The sequence below is a fragment of the Notolabrus celidotus genome, chromosome 4, assembly GCF_009762535.1.
Source record: "Notolabrus celidotus isolate fNotCel1 chromosome 4, fNotCel1.pri, whole genome shotgun sequence".
NCBI lineage: Eukaryota > Metazoa > Chordata > Actinopteri > Labriformes > Labridae > Notolabrus > Notolabrus celidotus.
The window spans coordinates 6,208,253-6,232,706 of record NC_048275.1 but is presented as its reverse complement, the minus strand read 5'-3'; the positions used below and the strand labels follow the sequence as shown (position 1 = coordinate 6,232,706).

Below are 24,454 nucleotides of genomic sequence, written 5' to 3'. Positions count from 1 at the left end.
TGAAAGGAAACAACACTGATCCCCTTCAACAGCCGTCTAATGACTCTGTTTACTCAGACCTGATCCAGCACAGAGGGGATCACTCCGACTCTGCAAGAACCTCTCTGCTGAACTTGCAGTTTCACACATACAGCTCAATATTTACTTTCTTTATTTCACATCTGCACCTTTAATTTGATGCTATTCTTATTTACACCCATAAATAACACCTGAACACTGTTAGAGTACAGGAGCAGAGATGTTTATGCCATTAGCTGAGATACAGGACGTTACAGGGACGCTTGGATTACATGCATTACTCTCAGAGTCTGCAAGAGAAAACGTGCACGCTGCAAAAGACCAATCAGAAGTTCAAGTGAAGATGGAGGACTTCCTATTGGGTTTAGGATATGAGTGAGCGAGGATGTTTTGTAGGTCTTGACGTCAGAAGCATGCAGAGAGCTGCTCATACATGTAGGAGAAAATAAGCTCTATGGGGAGGGTTATTTGAAAGCTGTAGGGGGCGCTGTGGAGATTTTCATACATGACTGATGCATGTGCAAAATTTGAAGAATTTTGAGGCGTGTTAAACAAAAAGAAGAAGAAGAATAACTCTTCACACCCTCGACATTCTGCCCTGATCATTCTGCACTCCTCACATCAATGCACATGATCGTTGTGGAGATCAATACTTGGAACAGGACGTTCAGGGCTTTAAGAGGGATGGAGCAAAACATGTGTTTGCAGAGGATCGAGATGTTGTCATTTTTAAAACATCTGATCACAGAAACACGAGGAGCGCGAGGAGGAGGTAAAAAGTAATCTTCAAAAGGAGCCAGATCTCTCAGGACCAATATCTATAATCAATATATCTGATATGAGCTCGTACAGAGAGAGAGGAAGGAATCAAACATCCAGAAGGATTCTCGTCCTGCAGAGAGAGAGGAAGGAATCAAATATCCAGAAGGATCCTCATCCTGCAGAGTGCAAGCGGCCTCTCAGCCGACATCAATCTTTTATGACTCAGACGCAGGAGCAGAAAATAATGAAAACAGCCTCCAGAGTTTGGCGACTGTTGGCAAGTGTTTAGCCGGCGTTCACCAAGCATTCACCAAGCATTCACCAGGCGTTCACCAAGCATTCACCAAGCATTCACCAAGCGTTCACCAAGCGTTCACCAAGCGTTCACCAAGCGTTCACCAAGCGTTCACCAAGCTTTCACCAAGCGTTCACCAAGCATTCGCCATGCGTTCACCAAGCATTCACCAAGCATTCACCAAGCTCTCACCAAGCATTCACCAAGCGTTCACCGAGCGTTCACCAAGCATTCACTAAGCATTCACTAAGCATTCACCAAGCATTCACTAAGCATTCACTAAGCGTTCACCAAGCATTCACCAAGCATTCACCAAGCATTCACCAAGCATTCACCAAGCGTTCACCAAGCATTCACTAAGCGTTCACCAAGCATTCACCAAGCATTCACCAAGCATTCACCAAGCGTTCACCAAGCATTCACCAAGCATTCACCAAGCATTCACCAAGCATTCACCAAGCAATCACCAAGCATTCACCAAGCGTTCACCAAGCATTCACCAAGCATTCAGCAAGCATTCACCAAGCATTCACCAAGCATTCACCAAACGTTCACCAAGCATTCACCAAGCATTCACCAAGCATTCACCAAGCATTCACCAAGCTCTCACCAAGCATTCACCAAGCATTCACCAAGCGTTCACCAAGCATTCACCAAGCATTCACCAAGCATTCACCAAGCATTCACCAAGCATTCACCAAGCATTCACCAATTGTCACCAAGCGTTCACCAAGCATTCACCAAGCATTCACCAAGCGTTCACCAAGCATTCACCAAGCATTCACCAATTGTCACCAAGCGTTCACCAAGCATTCACCAAGCATTCACCAAGCATTCACCAAGCGTTCACCAAGCATTCACCAAGCGTTCACCAAGCATTCACCAAGCGTTCACCAAGCGTTCACCAAGCATTCACCAAGCATTCACCAAGCATTCACCAAGCATTCACCAAGCGTTCACCAAGCGTTCACCAAGCATTCACCAAGCGTTCACCAAGCGTTCACCAAGCGTTCACCAAGCGTTCACCAAGCATTCACCAAGCATTCACCAAGCATTCACCAAGCATTCACCAATCGTTCACCAAGCGTTCACCAAGCGTTCACCAAGCATTCACCAAGCATTCACCAAGCATTCACCAAGCGTTCACCAAGCATTCACCAAGCGTTCACCAAGCATTCACCAAGCGTTCACCAAGCGTTCACCAAGCATTCACCAAGCATTCACCAAGCATTCACCAATCGTTCACCAAGCGTTCACCAAGCGTTCACCAAGCATTCACCAAGCATTCACCAAGCATTCACCAAGCTTTCACCAAGCGTTCACCAAGCATTCACCAAGCGTTCACCAAGCTTTCAGCGCAGAGGGTAGAGTGGTCCTGACCTGGATGAGATGTTATCACAAAGAGAGGAAGGTGAAAGTCTAAGAATGATCCCTAAACTGTAGGATTGTGATTCTCTCTGTCTCAGGTCATCGTCTCCGGCTGTGCAGCTGACTCTTCCCATGATCGTTCACGCTCGCCGCTTGACTCTGCAGCTCTGCCGTGATATGAAGCGATTGAGGCCCGGCGGAGACGGTGGGATGATTCAGTCTACTTTTTTTATGACCTGCATTATCGAGCTCACTTAACCTCGTGCTCCTCTAAAGTGACTCGCCGACGGCAAGGACAATCACGCCGCCCTTTTGGTGCACGCATCAGACGACACAGATGAGTATCGCTCCGGAGCTCAGCCCTGATGTGGCGGCGTTTGACATGGATCTGCTGTGGCAGACCTCTTCAGGTGAAACAGCTGAATCTGATTAAACGGGCCTCTGACTTTCTAAAATCACTAGAGAGCAGTAATGTCTCTCTGTGTTTATCCTCCTCCCTCTCTCTGCTTGTATCCTCCTCCCTCTCTTTGTCCTGAGCTGAACGCTCCTCGCCCTCCACGTATTTAAAAACTCTAAAAAGTGCAAAGATGGAGAGATTTTAATGAGAGGGAGAGAAACCAGGACATAGTTTCCCTCAGAGATATTACAGATGTACCTGAGGGATGCTGCAGTGTCCCTGCACAACACACACACACACACACACACACACACACACACACACACACAGTGACATCTGCTTGCACTGCAGCGTCCTGATGCTGCTAAATCTCTAAATGTGTCTCCAAAGCTTCAGTCATGGTAACAGGACCATGGACTTCAGGTTCTGCAGAGACGGTCTGCAGCTCGTTGATCCAAACATCAAACACCGCCTCTAACTTTCCTCCTTCCTCGACCGTCCTACGAGCTAACCTTGAAACCACCACCAAAATAACATCCCATAATCTGATTGGTTGCTGACGGCTGGCGAGGGTTCATCTGATTACCCAAATGGTTTGGGATTATGCTCCTGACCTCTGACAGATTGCATCTTTCTGTGGATCCTGGCAGGTGTGTGTTTGTGCACCGAGCTCACAATGATGACAGGTTCACTTTTAACCTCCTACTTTAGTCCGTCCTCAAAGTCCGACCCTGAGACTAAAACCTTTTCACATGTATAGTGACGTTATAATAAAGTATTTCATCCTACTTTTCAGGGCTGCACGGTGGTGCAGTGGGTAGCGCTGTTGCCTCCCAGCTAGAAGGTTCCTGATTCAAATCCCCGGCCGGGTGGGTGCCTTTCTGTGTGGAGTTTGCATGTTCTCCCTTTGCATGCGTGGGTTCTCTCCGGGTTCTCCGGCTTCCTCCCACAATCCAAAAACATGCTCAGGTTGATTGATCACTCTAAATTGCCCGTAGGTGTGAGTGTGTGCATGAATGGTTGTCTGTCTCTCTGTGTTAGCCCTGTGATAGGTTGGTGACCTGTCCAGGGTGTACCCTGCCTTCTGCCCGAAGCCAGCTGGGATAGGCTCCAGCCCCCCGTGACCCCTAACGGGATAAGCAGTCAAGATAATGGATGGATGGATGGATCCTACTTTTCACCTCATTGTGGCGTTTATACTCACAGAGGATTATAATCTCTTACACGTCTCTGGTCCACAACATTTAAGTAATATTTGGCGAGCCAACCAGGAGACCTTTGAGAAACTGAAGCCTGGTTTATACTTCTGTGTTGAGTCTATGCAGTAAAGGCCGAGGCGGTCGTGAGCTCTACATACTTGTGCGTTGCTGTGTCTGCGTCTAACTGCAGTTCTCTTCCTGAACACTAACCTGCAGTGTGAGTTATATGCTCACTGCAGTATCTGATCCCTCTACGTTTTATGATGTTTGTCCACAGGGAACTATGACGACTGTGAGCGTGATGTGTTAAATCAGAGCGGATTAATATTGATGTTCATCATACAGAAATTATTACAAAGAGGAAAACAGAGGAGAGGTCGGAGTAGATGAAATGTACGGACAATATGCTGTGACTCTAAAAATGTTGCAGGCTATGGCTTGAAGTCCGTGTCGCTTCAACACGTCGTTACATTTTGGAGGAGGTGCACGTCAGGCTACATGCATTGGCTTCTATGTTGGAACAGGGCTACAAGGACCTACAGCGCTTGGTTATCCTCTGTCTGTCTGTCTCTTACTTTAACTCTTCCTGTCCCATTAAAGTTACTAACCATAGACCTTTCTGGAGTCCCTGAGCTTCCTTGTCTCGTAGGTTCCAGACGTGCCAGACTCCAGCTGCTACAACTACTACTAACCGTCTCACCACTATCATCTCTCTCTCTCTTCATCTCCCTCTATCCCTCTCTCCAACTCGGTCTCAGCAGATGTGTGTCTGACATGAGTCTGGTCCTGCTGGAGGTTTCTGCCTGTTAAAGGAAGTTTGTCCTTGCCACTGAGAGGAAGTCACATGACCTGACTTCGTATCAAAGGTGATGCTTTAAATGTTTGCATGCTGTGAGTGAATCTGTGTTTGTGTGTGATCCATTATTCAGACTTCGTTCCTCAGTAGCAACACTTAAAAACCTGAATCGTAGACCTGAAGAAACGAAACCCGCCTCCTGTATGAGTTGAAGTCTGAGTTATTCCTCCCGCTCTGGTTTTGGTGACGGGATGATTTACATGGAAGAGGTGGTTTTCTGCCTCAGCAGAAGGCAGATTACTCTATTGAATCTATGGAACAAATCTCACTTTAGCCCAAATTATCCTTCAGAGTCAGACTGTCGCTGTGGGGATCTGGACTGAGTCATGCTCCTGGTTCTACCTGTTGACTCTGAGACCACTGCAAAGCCTGATTGGCAGAAACATGGTTTTTTTTTTTTATGTTGAAGTGAGACACTGAAGAAGAATTGAGAAGGGAGGTTATTGGTTCAGCAGATCTTCCTGATGTTACTGTAATGAGTAGTGACGTGTGCGGCGTGTAGACACCTCAACATGGATGCAGCCGTGGAGCGCTGGTGGCCTAGCGGTCTAAGCGAGCGCCCCACATACAGAGGCTACAGTCCTCGTCGCAGGGGTCGCCAGTACGATTCCCAGCCGCGACCATTTCCTGCGTGTCTTCCCCCGCTCTCTCCCCGCATTTCCTGTCTCTCTTCAGCTGTCCTATCAAATAAAGGCAAAAAAGCCCAGAAATATAACTTTAAAGCTGAACTCTGTGATTCTCCAGATTTGACTCTAACTCAGACAGATTTCTGCTCTCTGAGAACATCCTCTGCCGTCGTATCATTTGTGATTTCTAAAACTCTGACACGCGGCCTAATGCTTCCTCCAGTCCGCCTGCACACGGTCTCTTCGCTGTGATCTCAAATGCTTTCACATCTGCTCTGTTCTCCTCTTACATGCAGGACCATTACAGCTCTCTGCTTCTCTCTGCAGAGCGGATCATGAAGATATTATGAAGTCCTTCTCTCTCTCTCTCTCTACTCGGGGCTCAGTGTTAAGAACTAGACCTCGACATCCACACACAGAGCTTACATCGCCTCATCGTCGGCGTACGAATAGAACAGATTCTCCCTTTCTGTCAAGTATCAGCTCTTCCTCTAACTGAGTCCAGCTCGGTTAGAGAGAAGATTACGGGGTGCTTGACACATTAAACATTCGCACAGCAGAAACAACATTAATGATTAAAACAGGAGAGCACCGAAATACTGAGGTCCAAATATAAAAGAGGGCGTTTGGTTTTGAGGTCTAAGGAGACGAGCCAGCTGGACCGCTTTTATTCCCACTTAGCTCCTCTCGCTCTGGAAGTCGTTTCTTGTCCATTTTTTACCCGTGTGTCATTTTAGTGCTAAAACAAGTCCGTGTCCACAGACGGTCTCTCATGATGACGGCACAGGGGAGGTCTCTGGGTGGATGGACAGACTCCTGGAGGTCTGTCAGGAGGAACCTCCTCAAGCTTTCACACCAAAGTTCCTCTCAACAATCAGACACACAAAGTCTGTTGTCGTTTTAAGAGCGTTAACTCACTTTCAGGAAGACGCCGCTCCTGTGTGTGCGTGTCTGTGTGTGTGTGTGTGTGTGTGTGTGTGTGTGTGAGTGTGTGTGAGAGAGAGACACGGCTGACACTTTCTATTATAAGAGCGTTCCTGTCAGGGAGAAGGACGGGCTCACACTAATGAATGTAATTACACTAATAAGCAGCCGATTCTCTGATAGCCAGATACGAAGCTAATCCTCCCACGCAGCTCTCCAGCTCGCCGCTCTCCAGCTTGCCGCTCTCCAGCTCGCCGCTCTCTAGGTGGCTGTTTCACAGGAAGAGGAAATAAAGGCCTTAAGATCACACAAAGAGAGCATCTGTGACACCTCCACACAGAGCTCATGTTCGCTGCTTTCTTCAGAGATAATGCAGCGAGCACGAAGGTGGAGGATTAAATCAGCTGCTGCCACTTGAGTACGTCTTTACAGAGTTTATAAAGTGTGTCGGAGCGAGGCTGCAGAGAGCATGGGACTCGTATTGACTTCATTTCAGAGTCATATTATCGTCTTCTGTCTCCACAGAGAGTCTGAGTTCATCCACAACAACATAACATGTAAAGATTGCTGCTGCTGGAACTCCATTCTCCTGCTTCTCTCTGCAGCTGATGCAAATGTCAGAAACAGACTGAAAACAATTCATCGTGAGTCTGCAAACATTACTCATAAAACTTTACGGGCTGGAGAAACAGGCGCACATTCAGCGTGAAGGAGAGGAAACGGTTGCATACTGGGGAATATGCTGCTTTGCTTTATGATGCAGTATTTCTTTCATGCACTCATCACATTTGTGAAGTCTCTGCAGCTTTAACTGCTGCAGAAACCTTCTGTTTCCAGTCAACACAAGTCGAATGAAGGCAACCAGGCACTGATAGCTCGAGTCTAGCTTAACCATCATCATCAAAAGTCTGATGCAGCTCTCATGTTATGAATTCTTAGGAGTGAATTACATCTAAAGTCGATGTAAAGACCTTTGCCATTTCGTACTCCATGGTCTCTTCATCATGTGCGGCCCAAGTAAAGTCCCAATGCTAAAGCTTGCATTACACCAAGAGCTGTTAAAGTGTTCCTTTATTTTATTTCTTCACTTGATTGCAGTTGATGCATTCACTAGATAATTCAAACTCAAACTATATATGTGAGTTAAGTACATTAATATATATGCATTTTTACTTTTTTTTCATGATTCTTTAATCATTACCTTGAATATACATTTATTTTCTTATTTTTATTACTATTAATATTCTTAATTTAATTATCATTGTAATATTTATCAGTTTATTCAGCTATTTACCTGTTTACTTATTAGAAGTACAGATAACTTTGTCTGTCACTTGAGTCCAGCGGGTTAGCTCCGCCCCCTTTAACATCACCGCCCTCGTGTCTTTGGCGAAGCGGGCAGAGTTATTTGTGTGCTGAAATGTGTAAACAGAAAACACTTCATCATGTCGCGTCGTACTCACCCCCTGCTCGTCCAGCTTCAGCAGCTGCTCGGGGACTTTGGGCGAGTTCAGGGCGAGCCTCAGACACTGGATGTTCAGCTCGGGGATCACGTACTCCAGGACCTCTTTGAGCGGCAGGCCGCGGGCCGTCCCGTGTCTCGCTGTGGATGGGATGGCGTCCTCCAGGATCGCTCCACGCAGCGTGGTCAGCTGATGGGGGAACAAAGATGGAGGAGGTTAGTGTCATGAATCAGGACGTCGTGTCGGTTTCTGTTTGGAACAACTTAAGACGACTCTTTTGAGATATTTAGATGTTTTTAAATCTTTACTTTGACTTTGAGGCGTCGCTGCTCTGTGCAGCTCTGAAGCTCACCCGCTTCCAGCTGCACGCTCCAGAGCGTGTCATTGGTTAATCAGCAGCTGCGTCATCCAATAGCTCAGTGGCACGCCCTTATCGTCAGCCTATCAACTTTCTGCTGTCTTTCTAAACGTGTCTCTCTCTCCTGCTAGTTCCTTCTTGCATTAATGGTGCACACCCCTCCACCTCCCCATCTCCTCCTGGTCTCTGCAAGTCTTCAATTCCTAGGATCATCAACCACCACCACCAGAGTCTGGACTCTAGGGGGATTTCTTCAGCTGCCAAATTCATGCATCCTACACTCACAACATTATCCCCACAGAGTCCTTACGCCAAAGATTTCTGTCAAGTTTCATCATTCATTCAGTTGTGATAAATAATCTTTAATATTCAAATTGTGTCTCTCCTGATTGAACTGTCTTTATAAACTTAGATTTAAGAGGACGCTCAAACTGAAAGTTTATGTTATTCATGTTCCTCCCTGTGTGTCTGTCCTTTGGTGAGTTAGGAGCAGACTCAGAGCGAGCTGCTGAGTGAGAACATCTTCTAAAATGTTCCACCTTATTCAGGGCGTTGGCTCCATAATGGTTCCACTGGAAGCCATCAGGAGCTCACTGCTGAATAATTGAAGAAGGCTAACTGAGCATTACACGTTAAGTGGTGTTTTACTATAAAGAGCATTAATACGCCGGTAAAAATCGACCCGAACAGCTTCGCCAAACCGCTCTGTGACCAGGAGCTGTTGAAACCTTAGAGACACGTTTACACTCAGAGATCGTTTTCCAAACCACATGATGTGGACCAGTCAGCTGATGGTCCAGGCTTTCTGAGGAGCGGATTACTTAATACACTCTGGAAGGGAAGGGAGGCGGAGAGGCAGCGAGGCAGAGGACGGGTGATGCATGCAAACTGCCGGGGAGCTGCAACATTTCCTGCGTGAGACTCGCAGCCCGCCGTGACCCAGATACTTTGCTTTATGGTGGGAGTGCTGCTTTAAACCAAGAGTGGCTCCGGAATATCAGTGACATCCTCCTGCCTGACACATCTGTTGCACCTGAATTATTCAGAGGACGAGACCACCAGCATCAATCAGGGAGCCGGCTCCAACCTCCGGGGACCAGAGACCGCATCAGAAGAAGAGGGGGAAGAATCAGGGTGCGTGTGTTTGTGCGTGGAGGTGTAAGCGAGCGAGGGAGGATGATCACTCCGATCAGCTGACTGAGTCACGCCGGGCTCAGACGCAGAGACCAGGAGCGAGAAGCCTCCTCTGGTTTTTTTAGGGGAACTGATGTGTTCCCTAAACTCAGAGACTCAGAGACCTCCGATAAGGAACGATCTTTAAAGCATGTTCTCCAGTCAGTACCTCTCTCCTGATCTGAAGCAGACCTCCTGCAGGGACACACACACAGACACTTTCACGTCCTCCAGTTTAAATCGATGTGAAATAAAAGCTCTGACTCTTTTTCATCTGAACGCTGAATCATTGCAGAATAACTCACAACACTTATATAACCTTTGATTTCACAGATTTAAGCAGCTGAACATTCTCAGAGGACATCTCAGTGTGAAAACAACACGGCAGGTACTTCCTGTCCACTGCTGTTACATTCTGCGTACACGAATACGAACACGGATTCGTACAAAGATCTGAAACGTACCTGCGGATATGTCGACCAGTTTATAAGTAAGTTATTAAGGACTGAAAAGTTGAAGTGTTTTTAATCCTACGACTGAAAATTCACACAAGTCTTCATCACTGGGTGCAGCCTCTCAGTTTGTGATGACTGTTCACACGTCTGCTGTGCAGGATCCACAGATGTGTGCAGCTCAGGCCCTCAGGTTCACCAGGTCTTACTTTGATTCGCTGGGCAAAGCATGCTGGGATATTTAGCTCAGCTCCACATGATAGCTTATCTCCTATTATGTAATTACAGGTTGAGATATATCGATTATCTGCAGGAGCTGGACCTCTCTGAGATCCCTGATTAGGTGATTACCTTTTTGGCAATTTTCGAAAGTGATGTTGACGGCGGCAGACTGACAAATAACAATTTATTTATTTTTTATTGTTTTATGTTTCATTTTTATTTGTATTAAATTTTTGTATTTATCCATTTAAATAATTATTTACTTTATTTTGCTATTTATTTATTCATATTGATTTGTATACGCTTCTCTATATCATTTCAACTTTAAAGGTGACATATCACGCTTTTTTCATCAATATATATTGGTCTAAGAGGTCCCCAAAACATGTCTTTAAAGTTTATGCTCAAAAAAACACTTTGAAATCAGATTTTGGTCTGCCTGAAAAACCCTCTTCTTCATTCCTCCTCAAAACACTCTGTTTTCCCTCTGACCACGCCCCCTCAGGAAGTGGATGTGCGTCGGCTCTCCAGCACGTTGATCTAATGTTTACATGTTGGCTGAATATACACGGCTGCTCAGAGATCACGTTACTTCCACCCTCTGAATCTGATCCAGAATCTGATCCTGACGGAGAGGCGCCTGTAGCAGGACCTTTCTGAACCATTGGTCACAGATTTAGTGTTTCTTGTTGTTTTATTTATCAGTATGTCGACGTGTGTCTTGGTACACAGCTACGAACATGTAGCTATGTGGCTATGCTAACTAGCGCTAGCACTTATCCATGATAAATCAAAATCATCCACTAGATCTTCAAATCTGCAGACGTGGGGAGTAAAACCGACCTCTACCAGAAAGGCAGCGGGACCTTTCTGAAGGATTGGTCACAGATTTAGTGTTTCTTGTTGTTTTATTTGTCAGCATGTAGACGTGTGTCTTGGTACACAGCTACAGCTATGACATGTAGCTATGTGGCTATGCTAACTAGCGCTAGCACTTATCCATGATAAATAAAAATCATCCACTAGATCTTCAAATCTGCAGACGTGGGGAGTAAAACCGACCTTTGTGTTTATTAAGACAGCCTACAACTAGCATGCCTCCCTCCTAAGCTCCTTGTTAGCACACATGTGTGCAGGGAATGAAAAACGGAGGAGGGATTCAGTATTATTTTATACAGTCTATGGGCTGAACAAGCTCTGAGCTCTGACTCCGTGACAGACCGGATATTGTTGTTACGTAACAAAAACACTGAAGTCTGAAACGGCTCGTTTCACACACATTTACAGAAAGGTGGAGAAATCAGAACAGGGGCAGAATGGATTTTTTTCATTCTCGGGGGGTTTGTAGACAGGGACACATATTTCAGGTAGAGAACCATTAAAAAGTCCATTTTGCATGATATGTCACCTTTAATATAATATGTACTGTTGTTGTTGTTGTTGTTGTTGTGTGTGTCACTGTCTGTGTGCTGTCTTGGTTTTGTGTTGTTTGCATTTAACAAAATGTCAATAAACATATCTGTGAAAAAAACAAAATTTATGTCACATTTTTAATATTTTAATAATCAAAGATGGCCGCACAGAAATCCAGAATTTCTTTGCGGTGAAAATTTACTGAGTCAAATAATTTTCTGTCCACATTTATCTAATAAAATGTTCTTCAAAGTTCAACATTTAAATTCTGTTTATTATTATAATTAGTATAAATGACGATGAGCAGTGTGACCCTCGGCGTGTTTCTGTTACCTGGCTCGTCCTGAAGGCGACTCGATAGTTGAACTGCATCCCCTCCTTCTCCTTCCCGTCGTCCAGACGCTCCCTGCGGACGCTGACCGCCACCGGTCCCAGATTTTCATCCACGCCGAAGTAGTTCTGATGTTCTGGAGGTACGGCAAGAGAGGAGGAGGATCATTAACAACATGTTCACATTAAGGTCCACACAGATTCAGTCTTACTCTTCTACAGCATAAACTCTTCTTCAAATCTTAATGACTTTAATGAAACAGAGTCTTGTATGTGTTGCTGGATTAACCCTGCGTGGTCCAGTCCGGTCCAGAGGTCGAAGCCCTGCAGAGACTCAGGAGTAGCAGGGGTCTGAACTGATCTGAAATTGATTCTCTTTGGATTAAAGTCCGGTCTGTTGTTTCAGCATGAGGATTTAAAAAAAAGCGAATAAATCAAAATACAGCTCTGAAAGTTTGACCTCAGGTGACCCCTGACCCAGATGCTCTCACGCAACGTCCGGCCTCTGTTCCGAAACGAACACATGTAAACAAAGTATCATTCCGGATTTATGCGTGTGTGTGTGTGTGTGTGTGTGTGTGTGTGTGTGTGTGTGTGTGTGTGTGTGTGTGTGTGTGTGTGTGTGTGTGTGTGTGATGAACAGTAGTAAAGCCCTCCACACATAAAGCATTGTGTCTTGAGTAAACATTTCCTGATCTGGGCTCTAGTCAGTGAGAGAGACCTGGATCTATCAGACCACAGAGAGACCTGGTGCTATCGTACCGCAGACAGACCTGGATCTATCGTACCGCAGAGAGACCTGGATCTATCAGACCACAGAGAGAGACCTCGGGGTGATTCAGAGCTCTGACGCTCACAGAGATTCCTGCAGAAGTGAAGACGCCACGCTGAGCTCACTGTGAGGATACGCTGCTCCTCATCACCGTGGCATGAACATCGGGGTCAAAGAGCACAATGGCGTGAATAATAAGTTAACTGTACGAGGCGACGGGGGGGAGACTAGAGGTTAACCGTCTGAGAAAGGCTTCGCCAGGAGGGCTTCATCTGACGCTACGATGCATCTGGATGAGGGAGAGAGAGAGAGAGAGAGAGAGAGAGAGGATGGGGGAAGCTTTGGGCGTTTCTAAAACATGTCAGTGAGTCTTGCTCAGTGTTGACACTTTGCCAAAGGGTCTTAGATAGATGACAGAGACCGTCACGTCTAACAGATCCTCCTCTCTGTCCTCAGTCGGTCCGACCGGCAGGTCTGTAGTTTCAGATCTGTGGCTCAGAGGATAAATATCTCCACATACACGCCTCCACCAAACACCAGCATGAGTGTTCACCTCTGAGCTGCAGAGAAGAGATCTGACACCAGCTGATCATCCGTCCTGTGTTAAGCTGTTATCCGATGCAGCTCAGAGCGGCCTTTAAATAACGGTGAAGGCTGCAGGAAGGAGGCGGCTGCATGCTTGTTGGGAACAAATGCAGATGTAAGAAGGACGCACTGTGTTGACAAGGGCCTTATTCTTTATTAGGATTTATTCAAAGTCCAAAGAGAACATTTTAAAGATCAGTACGACCTTTATCCTCTTTATGATCCTAACAGAGTTGTGGTCCCTGATCCAGATGACCCTCTTGTCCAACCTCTCAGTGCAGGAGTAACGCCGACCTGCGTGTCACAGGTTCAGCTGGTGGCGGAGGAGGAAACATGGCGTCCATTAGAGCTGCCAGGGGAGAAACACTCCTCTTACGGAGCGTAGAAAAAGCTTCAGGCGATCAATGGGATCAATGTTCGGCTCAGGTTGATAAAAGCCTGCTCTAAAGTGGCGACACACGTTCATGTGTGTGTGTGTGTGTCCCCCTGTGTTTGTGTGTGTGTGATGCGGAGGTGATGACAGATTTGTCTCCCTGATATCACACCTCGTGAGAAAGGGGCAGGGGACACTTCCACATACTGTGAAAACGACATCTTCAGTGATGCTGTATCAACAAACGTTCCCTGACAGCGGCTTCATTCATCCATCGCGCCGCTCGGCTCAGGATGAGGTTAAACACTTCGAACAGCTCGCCCAGATTTAGGATGAGGAGCAGCTGAGGCCACGATACTGTAAATAATTCACACGTGGAGTCGTGCAGAGAAACACTCAGAGAGGTCGGTGATGAGGCCCTACATGTTCGGTCACCGCTCTTTACTTAACCTCTGAGCCACGTTTCAATCAGCTGATCCTCCAATCACAGGAACAATTGATCCGCCCTGCATGAACGCATCGAGTTGTTTGAATCCTGTTTATCGGATGTCAGTTTGTGTGTTTTTAATATCGGGTCATCTAGGAGTCACGCACTCTGCTTCAACCTCTCCAGCAGGCTGCCGCTCCATCTGTGAGTGTGTTTGGTTTCAGGAGTGGGAGGAGACCTGCAGGAGTTTCACAGCAGCTGCAAAACCATCAGCTCTGCCACACTCAGCGTCAGCTCCACCAACACGGTCTCATCACAGACCCTGTTTCCACATAACTTATACCTGTTCTCCTTTTCCTGCAACTGAAACTGGATTTTCCCCGAGCGGCAACCTCTGGTGTTTAAAACAAAGTGCAAAAACTGTAATTCATCGAGTGTCCACTTGAGGCAGTCTACAAAAGCCAAGGAACTCGTGAAGCCAGTTTCTGCAGCAAGCAAAGTAAGGGCTACAAGCTTTGCATGATTGGGGGCGTGGCCGACTTGTCTGACAGATCAAGAGGCTAAAGACCCGCCTCTGGGTTGCCATAATTGGGCATCAAACAACTAGAGGATGATGTCATTGAGACACAGCCTATGACACCTTTGCCAAATCACCTCCCTTAAGATGCTCTATTCCAAGAGCTCCTCTACTCGTATATCAAGTTTCTCCTCAGTCTCTGTGTCCTGCACCTGAGCTTTCTAAAGCCAGCCTCACCCAGCAGGATGCATGATAAACATAATCACAGAGTCCTTAAAGGTTTACATAAATGTTCCCTCCCTGTGATAAAATCAGGAACACTCCATAAGATCAGGCCGTATGCAGACGACACTCAGATGAACTTATCAAAGAATCAAGATGAAACCGATCAGTTAATGAGAAACTGAACCGCCAGGAGGACCAGAAACTGTTTGCAACTAGACTCAGACTATACTAGAGTTAATGTGCACAGCCCCAAACATCTAAAACAAAACATATCTAATGATGAACTAGGCTTAAAGAGCATCAACCAGAACCATCGAGGGAACCCTGGAGTTCTGTTTGATCAAGATCTGTCCCTGAACCTGAAGTCTGTTATCACAAAACAAAGGAAACTCAGACGTCCTGACTCAAAATGCTGCAGGAGAACTAACCCATGCATTACTCACTTTCAGCTCTCTAATATCAGGAGGACATGAAGGCTTTGGAAAATGGAGCTTCAAGCTAAGTTTGACACAGATAACAGTGCCAAGAACTATTGATCAGTGGTACATAAACCACATTAAGTCAATTCTGCACAACAAAGTGTGTCAGACTTCAACGTGGTTTGATGCTAGGACTGAAGAGACCCATTATTCAATAATATACCGGTCCTTGAAAGTTTCAGTCCGTCTCCAGCACCACCTTTAGTAGTCTGGGAGTCATCTTGAGTATTAACGCATTTTTAGAACAGCCCTTTCTCATTCATGCAACTTTGCACAATTCAGGCACATCATCCTGATATGATGCAGAGAAACTAACCCGTGCATTTGCTGCTTCTACCTGAAATATGAAGGTTCTTTATCATTTATTTCTTGCGTGCCATGCAGAGCTCTTTACTCGCCCTGTCTGCACACACTGAAACTCGATTGAGCCGTATTGTGATACAGAAACCGTTGTGGAAGAAGGTCAGGATCCTCTGAGGGTGAGAGGTGAAGCAGCTGTTCTCGGGCAGGCTGAAGAATTGAAACCTAATCTGCTGAGAGCAGCAGACACAGACGCTCAGACAGTGAGAATAACAGACATGTATAAAGCTCTGATGGTCCAGGGTCAGCGTGTAACTCCAGCATCCTATAGGTGTTTTAATGAGGGGCTGTGGACCTCAGCATAGCTCTGCTGACCTCAGCGTTTCAGAGGAGGGGTCCTCCTCACACCCGGCCCCCACGGCGAGCAGCTGCAGCCTCTCGCTCACCTCTCTGCTCTCACATGACTAATCACAGCGTCTCTGCAGGGTTCAGAGCAATATCACAGAGAGGACAGGACTCAGGGAGGGAAACACACACACCCTCACACCCAACACAAGACCGCCATTGTTCTGATCCTCATTTCATCTGCTCCTATAAAACCAGATCGGATCGGCGGATGCATGAGAGGACGGTCTCTGAGGAAGTTTGTGAAAGTGTTGTTTCAGGGAAAAAGTTTCAAACTCCTTCCTGAGAATCGTCTCTAGAGCTGCTTTTATATCTGATGTTTCTATCCATGCAAATCAAAGATCTGTGGATATCAGAGGATTGGTTAGACTACAGAGGAAGACTAAGCAGACAACATGACTCATGGATCAGTCCTGAGACTGATGAATAACTTCATCATATAAATGAAAGGTCCCTACCTCTGCCGTAGAAGTACTTGTGGTAGTAGTACGCTCCCAGGTCGATGTGCTCGATAATGTAGCGTTTGACCTTCTCCCTGTGGATGGGCTGGTTTTCTCGGGGCACCTCCAGGACGGAGACTCCGGCGTTGGTGCAGTGCGAGCTCAGAGAGGACTCAAAGGAGCAGCTCTCTGAGAGACCGCTGTAGTTCGAACTGTTGGCTCTGGAGAGCGAGATTCTCCTCTCGCCCTCGCCGCCGATCTCATTCCGGAAGTGCGGACAGCCCAGAACCAGACTGTTGCTCTTCCCATCCCCTTCGTCAGCGTCCAAGTTCTCTTTGGGGTTCAGGTCCTCCCTGCTGCCCAGCGGGGACTCAAACATGGGGGTGTTCGCATTGCTACATCCTGCTGCTCCAACGTCTGATGCTGCTCCAGGCCCAGGTCCAGGTCCAGGTCCTGGCCCAGGTCCAGGTAGTCCTCCTACTCCGGGTCCAGCTGAGGCAGCCGACGCCCCGGTGGTGGTGTTCTTCCTCTGGCTCAGGAAGGCTCTGCTGGCGACCGCCTCGCTGATGTTGAAGAGGACGCTCTGGACGTCGTAGTGAGCGAAACACTTCTGGAAGCTGAGCGGGCGCCGGTCGTCCTCCAGCGAGAGCCGCAGAGCGTCGCTCTCGCTCTTTATGGTCCGGAGCTTCCTGAACAAAGACGTCTCAGAGGACTCAGATTTAAGCCTCCTCATGAAGGACTTCTCCCGCTCCCGGCTGTACAGCAGCGAGCTGTCGATGTAGTCGTATCCTGGAATGTGGACGATCTCCCCCCGGGCGATCTGCGCCGCTGTTTGAAGACTCGGAGAGAGCGCGGCATCGCAGCGCAGCAGCTCGGGGAATCCTAAAGGCGGTATGCTCCGGTGGTCCAGGGTGTCCACTCGGTATCCTCGGAGCATCGTGAAGAAGCCGTCTCCTCCCAGACCCTGCCGGTCTATGGAGGACGTGCTGCCGTACTCCCGGTGCAGCGAGGCCCCCGTGTTGGGGTTGACGGCGTTCTGGTCCATGATGTCCTCGGAGTCGATGTCGCTGATGGTGACGTCGCTGTTGCTGCGCTGACGGATGGGGTGGAGTCCTTTCAGCGGGGAGTGGCTGAGCAGGTCGCTCAGAGTGTATCTATCAGTGAAGTCCACCTCCACGCAGACCGGCTCCTGCTCCAGGATCTCCACCGTGTGCTCCTGCCCGTTCTGGAACACGGGGATGACGCTCTGATAGTTCGGTGAAGGCCGCCCGTCCCAGCCGTCTTTCCTCGGAGGCCACTCGGTCACCCTCGCCCGTACGCCCATCTTAGGCATGGCCGGGTTGCCGTTGGTTTTTCCTGCGACGTCGGGTTTCCCCTGAACACTGGAGACCGGCGGTCCCATGCTTCCATTCAGGGCTTTGAGTTTCCTGCTGAACAGCTCCTCTGACTGCATGACTCTGGAGATTTCCTCTGGGCCTCCCACAATTCCCACAAGGTTTGATTTGTTATCCGTCACAGGGCTCAAAATACTCATATATCCTGCCGGCGGACTCTTTGAAGAGCAGACTCGCAGCTTCACCCGTCTTCATTACATCATGTGATCTCCGTGCTGAGCGGAGGAGGAGTCTCTGTTCTGAGTCAAAGAAGCAGCCGTCGTCATAACTCACACGAGGCGGCCGGCCCCACGATCGACACGCAGCATTTGGGATGTCAAGGACGAGCGTGTGAGGAGCGGCGTGACACCGCCGAGTGGAGCCTTCCCTCGCAGCGAGCCTCCGGAGTCGAGCGACAGCTGGAAGAGCCGATCTGTGGCACAGAGACAAAAACACAGGAGACATTTTAACACACAGCTTCAGGGAGACACGTCAAACACAGAGAGAACACACCATCACTGACCCGCCTCATGTTCCTGTCAGCTCAGAGTAAACTACAGAGTGTGAGGCTGTTTTTAAACCATCAGACTCAAAGGAGCTGCTGCCGGTCAGAGGAGCTGGTGCCGCTCAGTAACAGTAGAGATGTATATCTGTGTTGGTGCTTCAATGATGAACAGATGGTGCTGAAGCAAATTACAGCAACAAGAGGCAGATGTTCAGCTAAACGCTCACATGTACCGATATCTGATCCGACCGCTCCCAGCTTCAGCAGCCGGAAGAGTTTTACATACTCAACGCCAATTTACCTTTTATCTGATACAAGCCAGTGAGGAGGGAGGGAGCGAGGAGGGAGGGAGGGAGCGAGGAGGGAGGGAATGAGGAGCCTGTGACTTCAGGACAGAAGGTCTGAAAGCTTCCTGGTGTTTATTTTAAAAGGTGATAAAAACAGAGAACAGCTGATTTCACGAACCTGAAGATTTATAGACAGAGGAGGAGAAAGCAGCTTTGTTCCCTCTGCTGTCAGATACACTCTCACATGGCTTCAGCTTTTATCCCTGAGCCGTGTGTTTCACAACGTGCTAACTCTGCAGGAGGTCGGTCAGGACCGAGAGGAATCAGCAGCAGCCTGAAGATTCAATATTATCACAATACTGAAGTAATGACTGGATAATACTGAGTGTTTACTCAATCTGCTTTTTGTTCCTTCAAATTACGACTCCAAGGGAAATAAAATTTAACCCCTGCATGTCTCTTCACCCTCAGCATAGACACGTGAAGGGGCTGCTTCACTTCTTCATGATTTCTGAGCATTATTTGTTTTTTTCCTTGTTTTTGCATTTTGTTCATGTTCTGTTTGTAGCTCCCAAAACCTGCTCAAAAGAATCATCTTTTAAAGCTTGTTCAAGAAAATCATGCAACAGTTTAATCAGGATATAGGGGCCACATTAAAGAAGATTCTGTACTTGCTTTATTGTTATTTTTAAAGGTGACATATCACGATTTTTTCATCAATATATATTGGTCTAAGAGGTCCCCAAAACTTGTCTTTAAAGTTTATGCTCAAAAAAACACTTTGAAATCAGATTTTGGTCTGCCTGAAAAACCCTCTTCTTCAGTCCTCCTCAGAACACTCTGTTTTCTCTCTGACCACGCCCCCTCAGGAAGTGGATGTGCCTCGGCTCTCCAGCACGTTGATCTAATGTTTACATGTTGGCTGAATATACACGGCTGCTCAGAGATCACGTTACTTCAACCCTCTGAATCTGATCCTGACGGAGAGGTGCCTGTAGCAGGACCTTTCTGAAGGATTGGTCATAGATTTAGTGTTTCTTGTTGTTTTATTTATCAGTATGTCGACGTGTGTCTTGGTACACAGCTACGAACATGTAGCTATGTGGCTATGCTAACTAGCGCAAGCACTTATCCATGATAAATAAAAATCATCCACTAGATCTTCAAATCTGCAGACGTGGGGAGTAAAACCGACCTTTGTGTTTATTAAGACAGCCTACAACCAGCATGCCTCCCTTCTAAGCTCCTTGTTAGCACACATGTGTGCAGGTAATGAAAAACGGAGGAGGGGTTGAGTTGTATTTTATACAGTCTATGGGCTGAACAAGCTCCGAGCTCTGACTCCGTGACAGACCGGATATTGTTGTTACGTAACAAAAACACTGAAGTCTGAAACGGCTCGTTTCACACACATTTACAGAAAGGTGGAGAAATCAGAACAGGGGCAGAATGGATTTTTTTCATTCTTGGGGGGTTTGTAGACAGGGACACATATTCCAGGTAGAGAACCATTAAAAAGTCCATTTTGCATGATATGTCACCTTAAAGTAGTATTTGTTGCTGTTGCTATATTTGTACTTTATTAATCCTCTGGTATTCTCACTCTATTCTGATTCTGATTAACCCTCAAAAAATTACTAATTCTTTGATTTATAACTTTTTTCTTATGCAAATTTACATCTTGATTTAAGACTTTGAACTTAGAGAACTTTACGTCAACATCTTCATGAATTTACATTTTATTTTAATTTAGTATTTGTTGCTGTTGCTATATTTGCACTTTGTTAATCTTCTGATATTCTCACTCTATTTCTGATTCTGATTAATCCTGATAAACCTACTGAATCTTTGATTTATTACTTTTTTCTTTTGCAAATGTAAGACTTCATCATTTTTGATTTAAGACTTTGAACTCTTAAATTTACGTCAAAATCTTTATGAATTTAAATTTCATTTTTATTTTGAATTAACAACTTTATTCCTGCAATGTTAACATTTTCAACGCTAAAAATAACATTTTAAAATTATAAAGTTACATTTTTTACATTAATTTATTTTCAAACTTCCCCCAAATTTTTTTTACTATAATTCACAACCTAATTTTTTCTAATTTATGACTTTAAACAAAAAATTTAACTCTTATTTTTTCTCAAAACTTTACTTTTTTGGGGGGAAAAAAAATATTCTTGTGAATTTTGATTTTATTCTCATTAAATTTCACCTTTATTTTGAAAATCTTTTTAGCTCATCCAAACTGTGACCCTGGATCTTTTTTATTCTAACAAACCTCTCATCTTTGCTGACCTCACCAGAGATTATTAAGCCTCACTTTGTGAAACAGGAAGTTGTTTTTATAGTTTTCACAGCAAAGTGTAGTTTTTACCTTCATCCTTCAGTAATAAATACATAAGATCAACACAGGGGTTTGTGATGATATGTGAGCACACAGAAATGCTTTTAAATGTGATAAACAGAGAGTGGTCAGTCTCTGCTGAGTGTCTCTGATTCATGCTCGATCCTCTGGGACTGAAGGTGCTGCGTGATGAAGATGAAGAAACATCTTCATCACGCAGTGTGACTCTGAGGGACCGTGAGCGCTCGCTCTGACCTAAATGCTTTTCTCTTGTTCTCTGCAGAGCTTCATTTCTCCTACATCTGCAACCATGTGAAAGCCCCCCTGAGTTCACAGCAAACCCTCCTCACCGCAGAGAGCAGAGACTCTTCCTCGGCTCTCACATGATTTTATTTTTAAACCCTTTATTTAGACAGAAAACCTCGTTCTCAGGGTCTTGCTCTAAAACCAGACGACTGGGTCACAACAACACGAAGTTACGTACGAACAGAGCGCTCGTAAAGCTGAGCATCAATAATGGAAAGAGCACGAGATGTTGGCACATTCAGGAAATACTACGAGCATGAAACACGGCTAAGCGCGTTCAGGCTTTCAGAAATGTGAGTTTAAGTCTGTGTAGGGAGGAAAGAGCAGCTCCAGGTCCAAAACAAAGCTCAAGAGGACTGAGGAAGGACCAGAGAGTCGGAGGAAGGACCAAAGACCTTTAAAGGTTTCACAGGTCTGCTTTCCTCAGCTCCAGATCCAGCTCCACTTCCAGATCTAGCCCCAGCTCCAGCTCCAGCCCCAGCCCCAGCTCCAGCTCCAGCTCCAGCCCCAGCTCTGTCCTCATGGCCTTTAAAACGGTCGCTCCTGTTCCCAGTCACTGTTTACATTTCTCATTTAATGCTTCGGAGGAGGGGGAACTATTTTGGGACTGAAATGTGGGCCACATCAAGATTAGCTAGCAGCCAGACTCCAGCGAGGGCACTGGGGATGAAACATAGTAATATGAAATCACACTGCTGCTGCTGCTTCTGCTGCTGCAGCCCGGGCCACATGCAGGTTAATGCATGCATGACCCAAATGTGCAGGAGGAGACCGATCATGACACCTTCTCAGTTTCACCAAACTACCCAGCAGCACTCTGCTCCCGATGCAGACCAAACACAGCTCACAGGACGGATTGGGGGGGGACAGGGAAGGGGGGTGGCTGTGTTGTGTCATGTGAATGCATAATGAAGAAACTGTAGAGGGGAAGATGTTGGTCTGCTTCAGTCAGAGGAACGATGAATAATGGAGGAAGAGCCAGGCTGCAGAGCGCCGAACAATACCCACGCCACTCACGTTCAACTCACACAATGTGTCTGTCAGAGGGAGCGGAGGGAGTTTAACTCTGACTGGAGTCACAGAAGTGAGAACCAGCATTTCAACGTCCTGTCCAATAAATCCTGATCCTCTCACAGACGGGAGTTTGAGTGATTCAGGTTTAGCCGTGTTATAAGAATGAAAATCAAGTCTGAATGAAAGGTTGAGGTAAGATCTGTGCAAGAATCAGGGTCATAAAGGAACTATACTGTGCCTCTTACTATCTTACATTAAAGTTGGTCTTTACTTTGAAGTGAAAACGTTTATTTTTGCAAATTTACAACTTTATTATTCTTGATTTGAGACTTTAAACTCTTAATTAAACTGAATTATCTTTATTAATTTACATTCTTATCAATGTGTATCTTGGCAACGAGTGGTTATCAATTACCTGCATTGGAATAGACTGAGAATTATTATTATTATTATTTTCTTTTAGCAACTTAAATTAATCATGTAATACTTCAATATCTCCCACTTTAGTGTTTAGTGTTTTTTTTTTTTTGTCTGTCTGTGTTCTTTTTTGTAATGTGCTTCATGAGTTAATATGAAAACATAAAATGCTATAATAATTCACATTTTATTTTTCTTGTGAATCCACAAATTTATTAATGTAATGTTAAAATTTTAAACTCCTAAATTCAAGTTAAAAAATAAAAAAAAAAATAATTCCTGTAAACTTAAAATATTCGTAAATTTATGACTTGTTTATTTTTATCTTTTTTTGTAAATGTAAAAAAAAATTCTCTTCTTTTTTTTGATGAATTTATGACCTTTATCTTACAGTTGTTGGACCTAATCCTTGTAAACTTACAGGTTTTCTCTTTTAAATTCAAACTTGCTCATTACACCTTTATTTTGAAAATCTCTGTTTTCATCTAAACTGTGTCTTTAACAAATTAAAACCCTTAATAAAGCCTGCTTAAATATAAAGACCAGTCTCTCTGTGACAGTCAAACACACGCAGGGCGTTCCGGTTAGCTGCTGCTAAAATTAGCCTGTTTCTGGGACACTTTGGCGTTCAGAGATCAGGAGGTTCGTAAGAGAAGAGCAAAGATCTGCAGAGGAAGTGAAGTGAAAACAAACAGAGGTGTCGTGTTAGAGGTTTCTTTACACTCTAAAACACACAGGATGTCTTAAAAGTTAGGCCACACACAAGACTACCTTAGGCCACACCCCCAAAGATGATATTTGGGGGTGTGGCCTAATGATAACTGATTATTTGTCCGAGTCATCCTCAAATGTTTGGTGTCAATAAGTCTATTTCACTGCTCCTGACCTCCTGCAGAGATCGATCTGTTGCTCACTCTGACACAAACACCTGAAGGTGGACAACTATTCGTTCAACCAGAAACAGATCTCAGGTGTCTCTCGCGCCTCAGATCGAGTCAGTCCGCTGACCGGACTGTACCCGTTCACACCCCGGATCAGAGCCAGCGACGGCTAAATGTGCCACCTGCTCAGACAGCTTCGTCGATGATGACATTCACGCCGCCGAGGCTTTAACGGCTGACTGAGGACGGGAGGAACAAAGAAAACTGACAAACTGTAATCTCAGCGCGCCACAACAAACCCACGCCAACGCCTGCTCTGCCGTCTGTCAGAGAGAGACAGATGAGAGAGAGGGAGAGAGAGAGACAGACAGAGACAGAGAGAGAGAGAGAGAGAGAGAGAGAGAGAGAGAGAGAGAGAGAGACTGTCATCGCAGACAGATGACGAAAACAAAGTCTGACGTTACTGCAGATGATGTGAACTTGTGAGCGCCATGTCAGAGATGGACCGGTGTTCCAGTTTAAAGAGCGACCCTGTTAACTGGAGACTCTCAGCCGGATGCATCCCTCACAAACGTCTTTAGATGATCATTAAATATCTGATGAGGATATTTGGAGAATAAAAACTAAACTAGTTTGCATTCCCGAGGACTCCTTCTGTGTTTCAACAGCTGTTGTAAACTCCACAAACACTGACATGTTCAGCTGAAGGTCTCCAGTTTACAGGGTCACCCTTCAGACTGGAACACCGGGAGCTGATAAGAGACGCATTCACACTATCAGGCTCAGAGAAGATCGATGTTCAGGAGGTATTAAACCAAGAGAATCACAGGTGTGTGTGATGTTATTGGGGACGGAGGACCAATCAGAAACATTCTGCACTGCAGGCCCCGCCCCCAAAGTTGCTGGATCTTTGGAAAGTACCAATTCCGAAAAGCAGGA

General features: G+C 45.9%; 1 protein-coding gene across 6 annotated transcripts in view; it reads right to left on the bottom strand.

Annotated features, from left to right (window-relative positions):
* The window catches only part of LOC117811300 (signal-induced proliferation-associated 1-like protein 2), a 137,535-nt gene that overhangs the window by 62,487 nt on the left and 50,594 nt on the right, over positions 1-24,454 (bottom strand). For all 6 annotated transcript variants that reach the window (XM_034681491.1, XM_034681487.1, XM_034681490.1 and 3 more), the window contains exons 2-4: positions 16,398-18,185; positions 11,860-11,993; positions 7,909-8,097 (exon numbers count right to left, since the gene is read on the bottom strand). In XM_034681491.1, coding sequence (XP_034537382.1) covers positions 7,909-8,097; positions 11,860-11,993; positions 16,398-17,913 — 1,839 coding nt within the window. In that variant the 5' untranslated portion in view covers positions 17,914-18,185. The remainder of the gene's footprint in view (positions 1-7,908; positions 8,098-11,859; positions 11,994-16,397; positions 18,186-24,454) is intronic.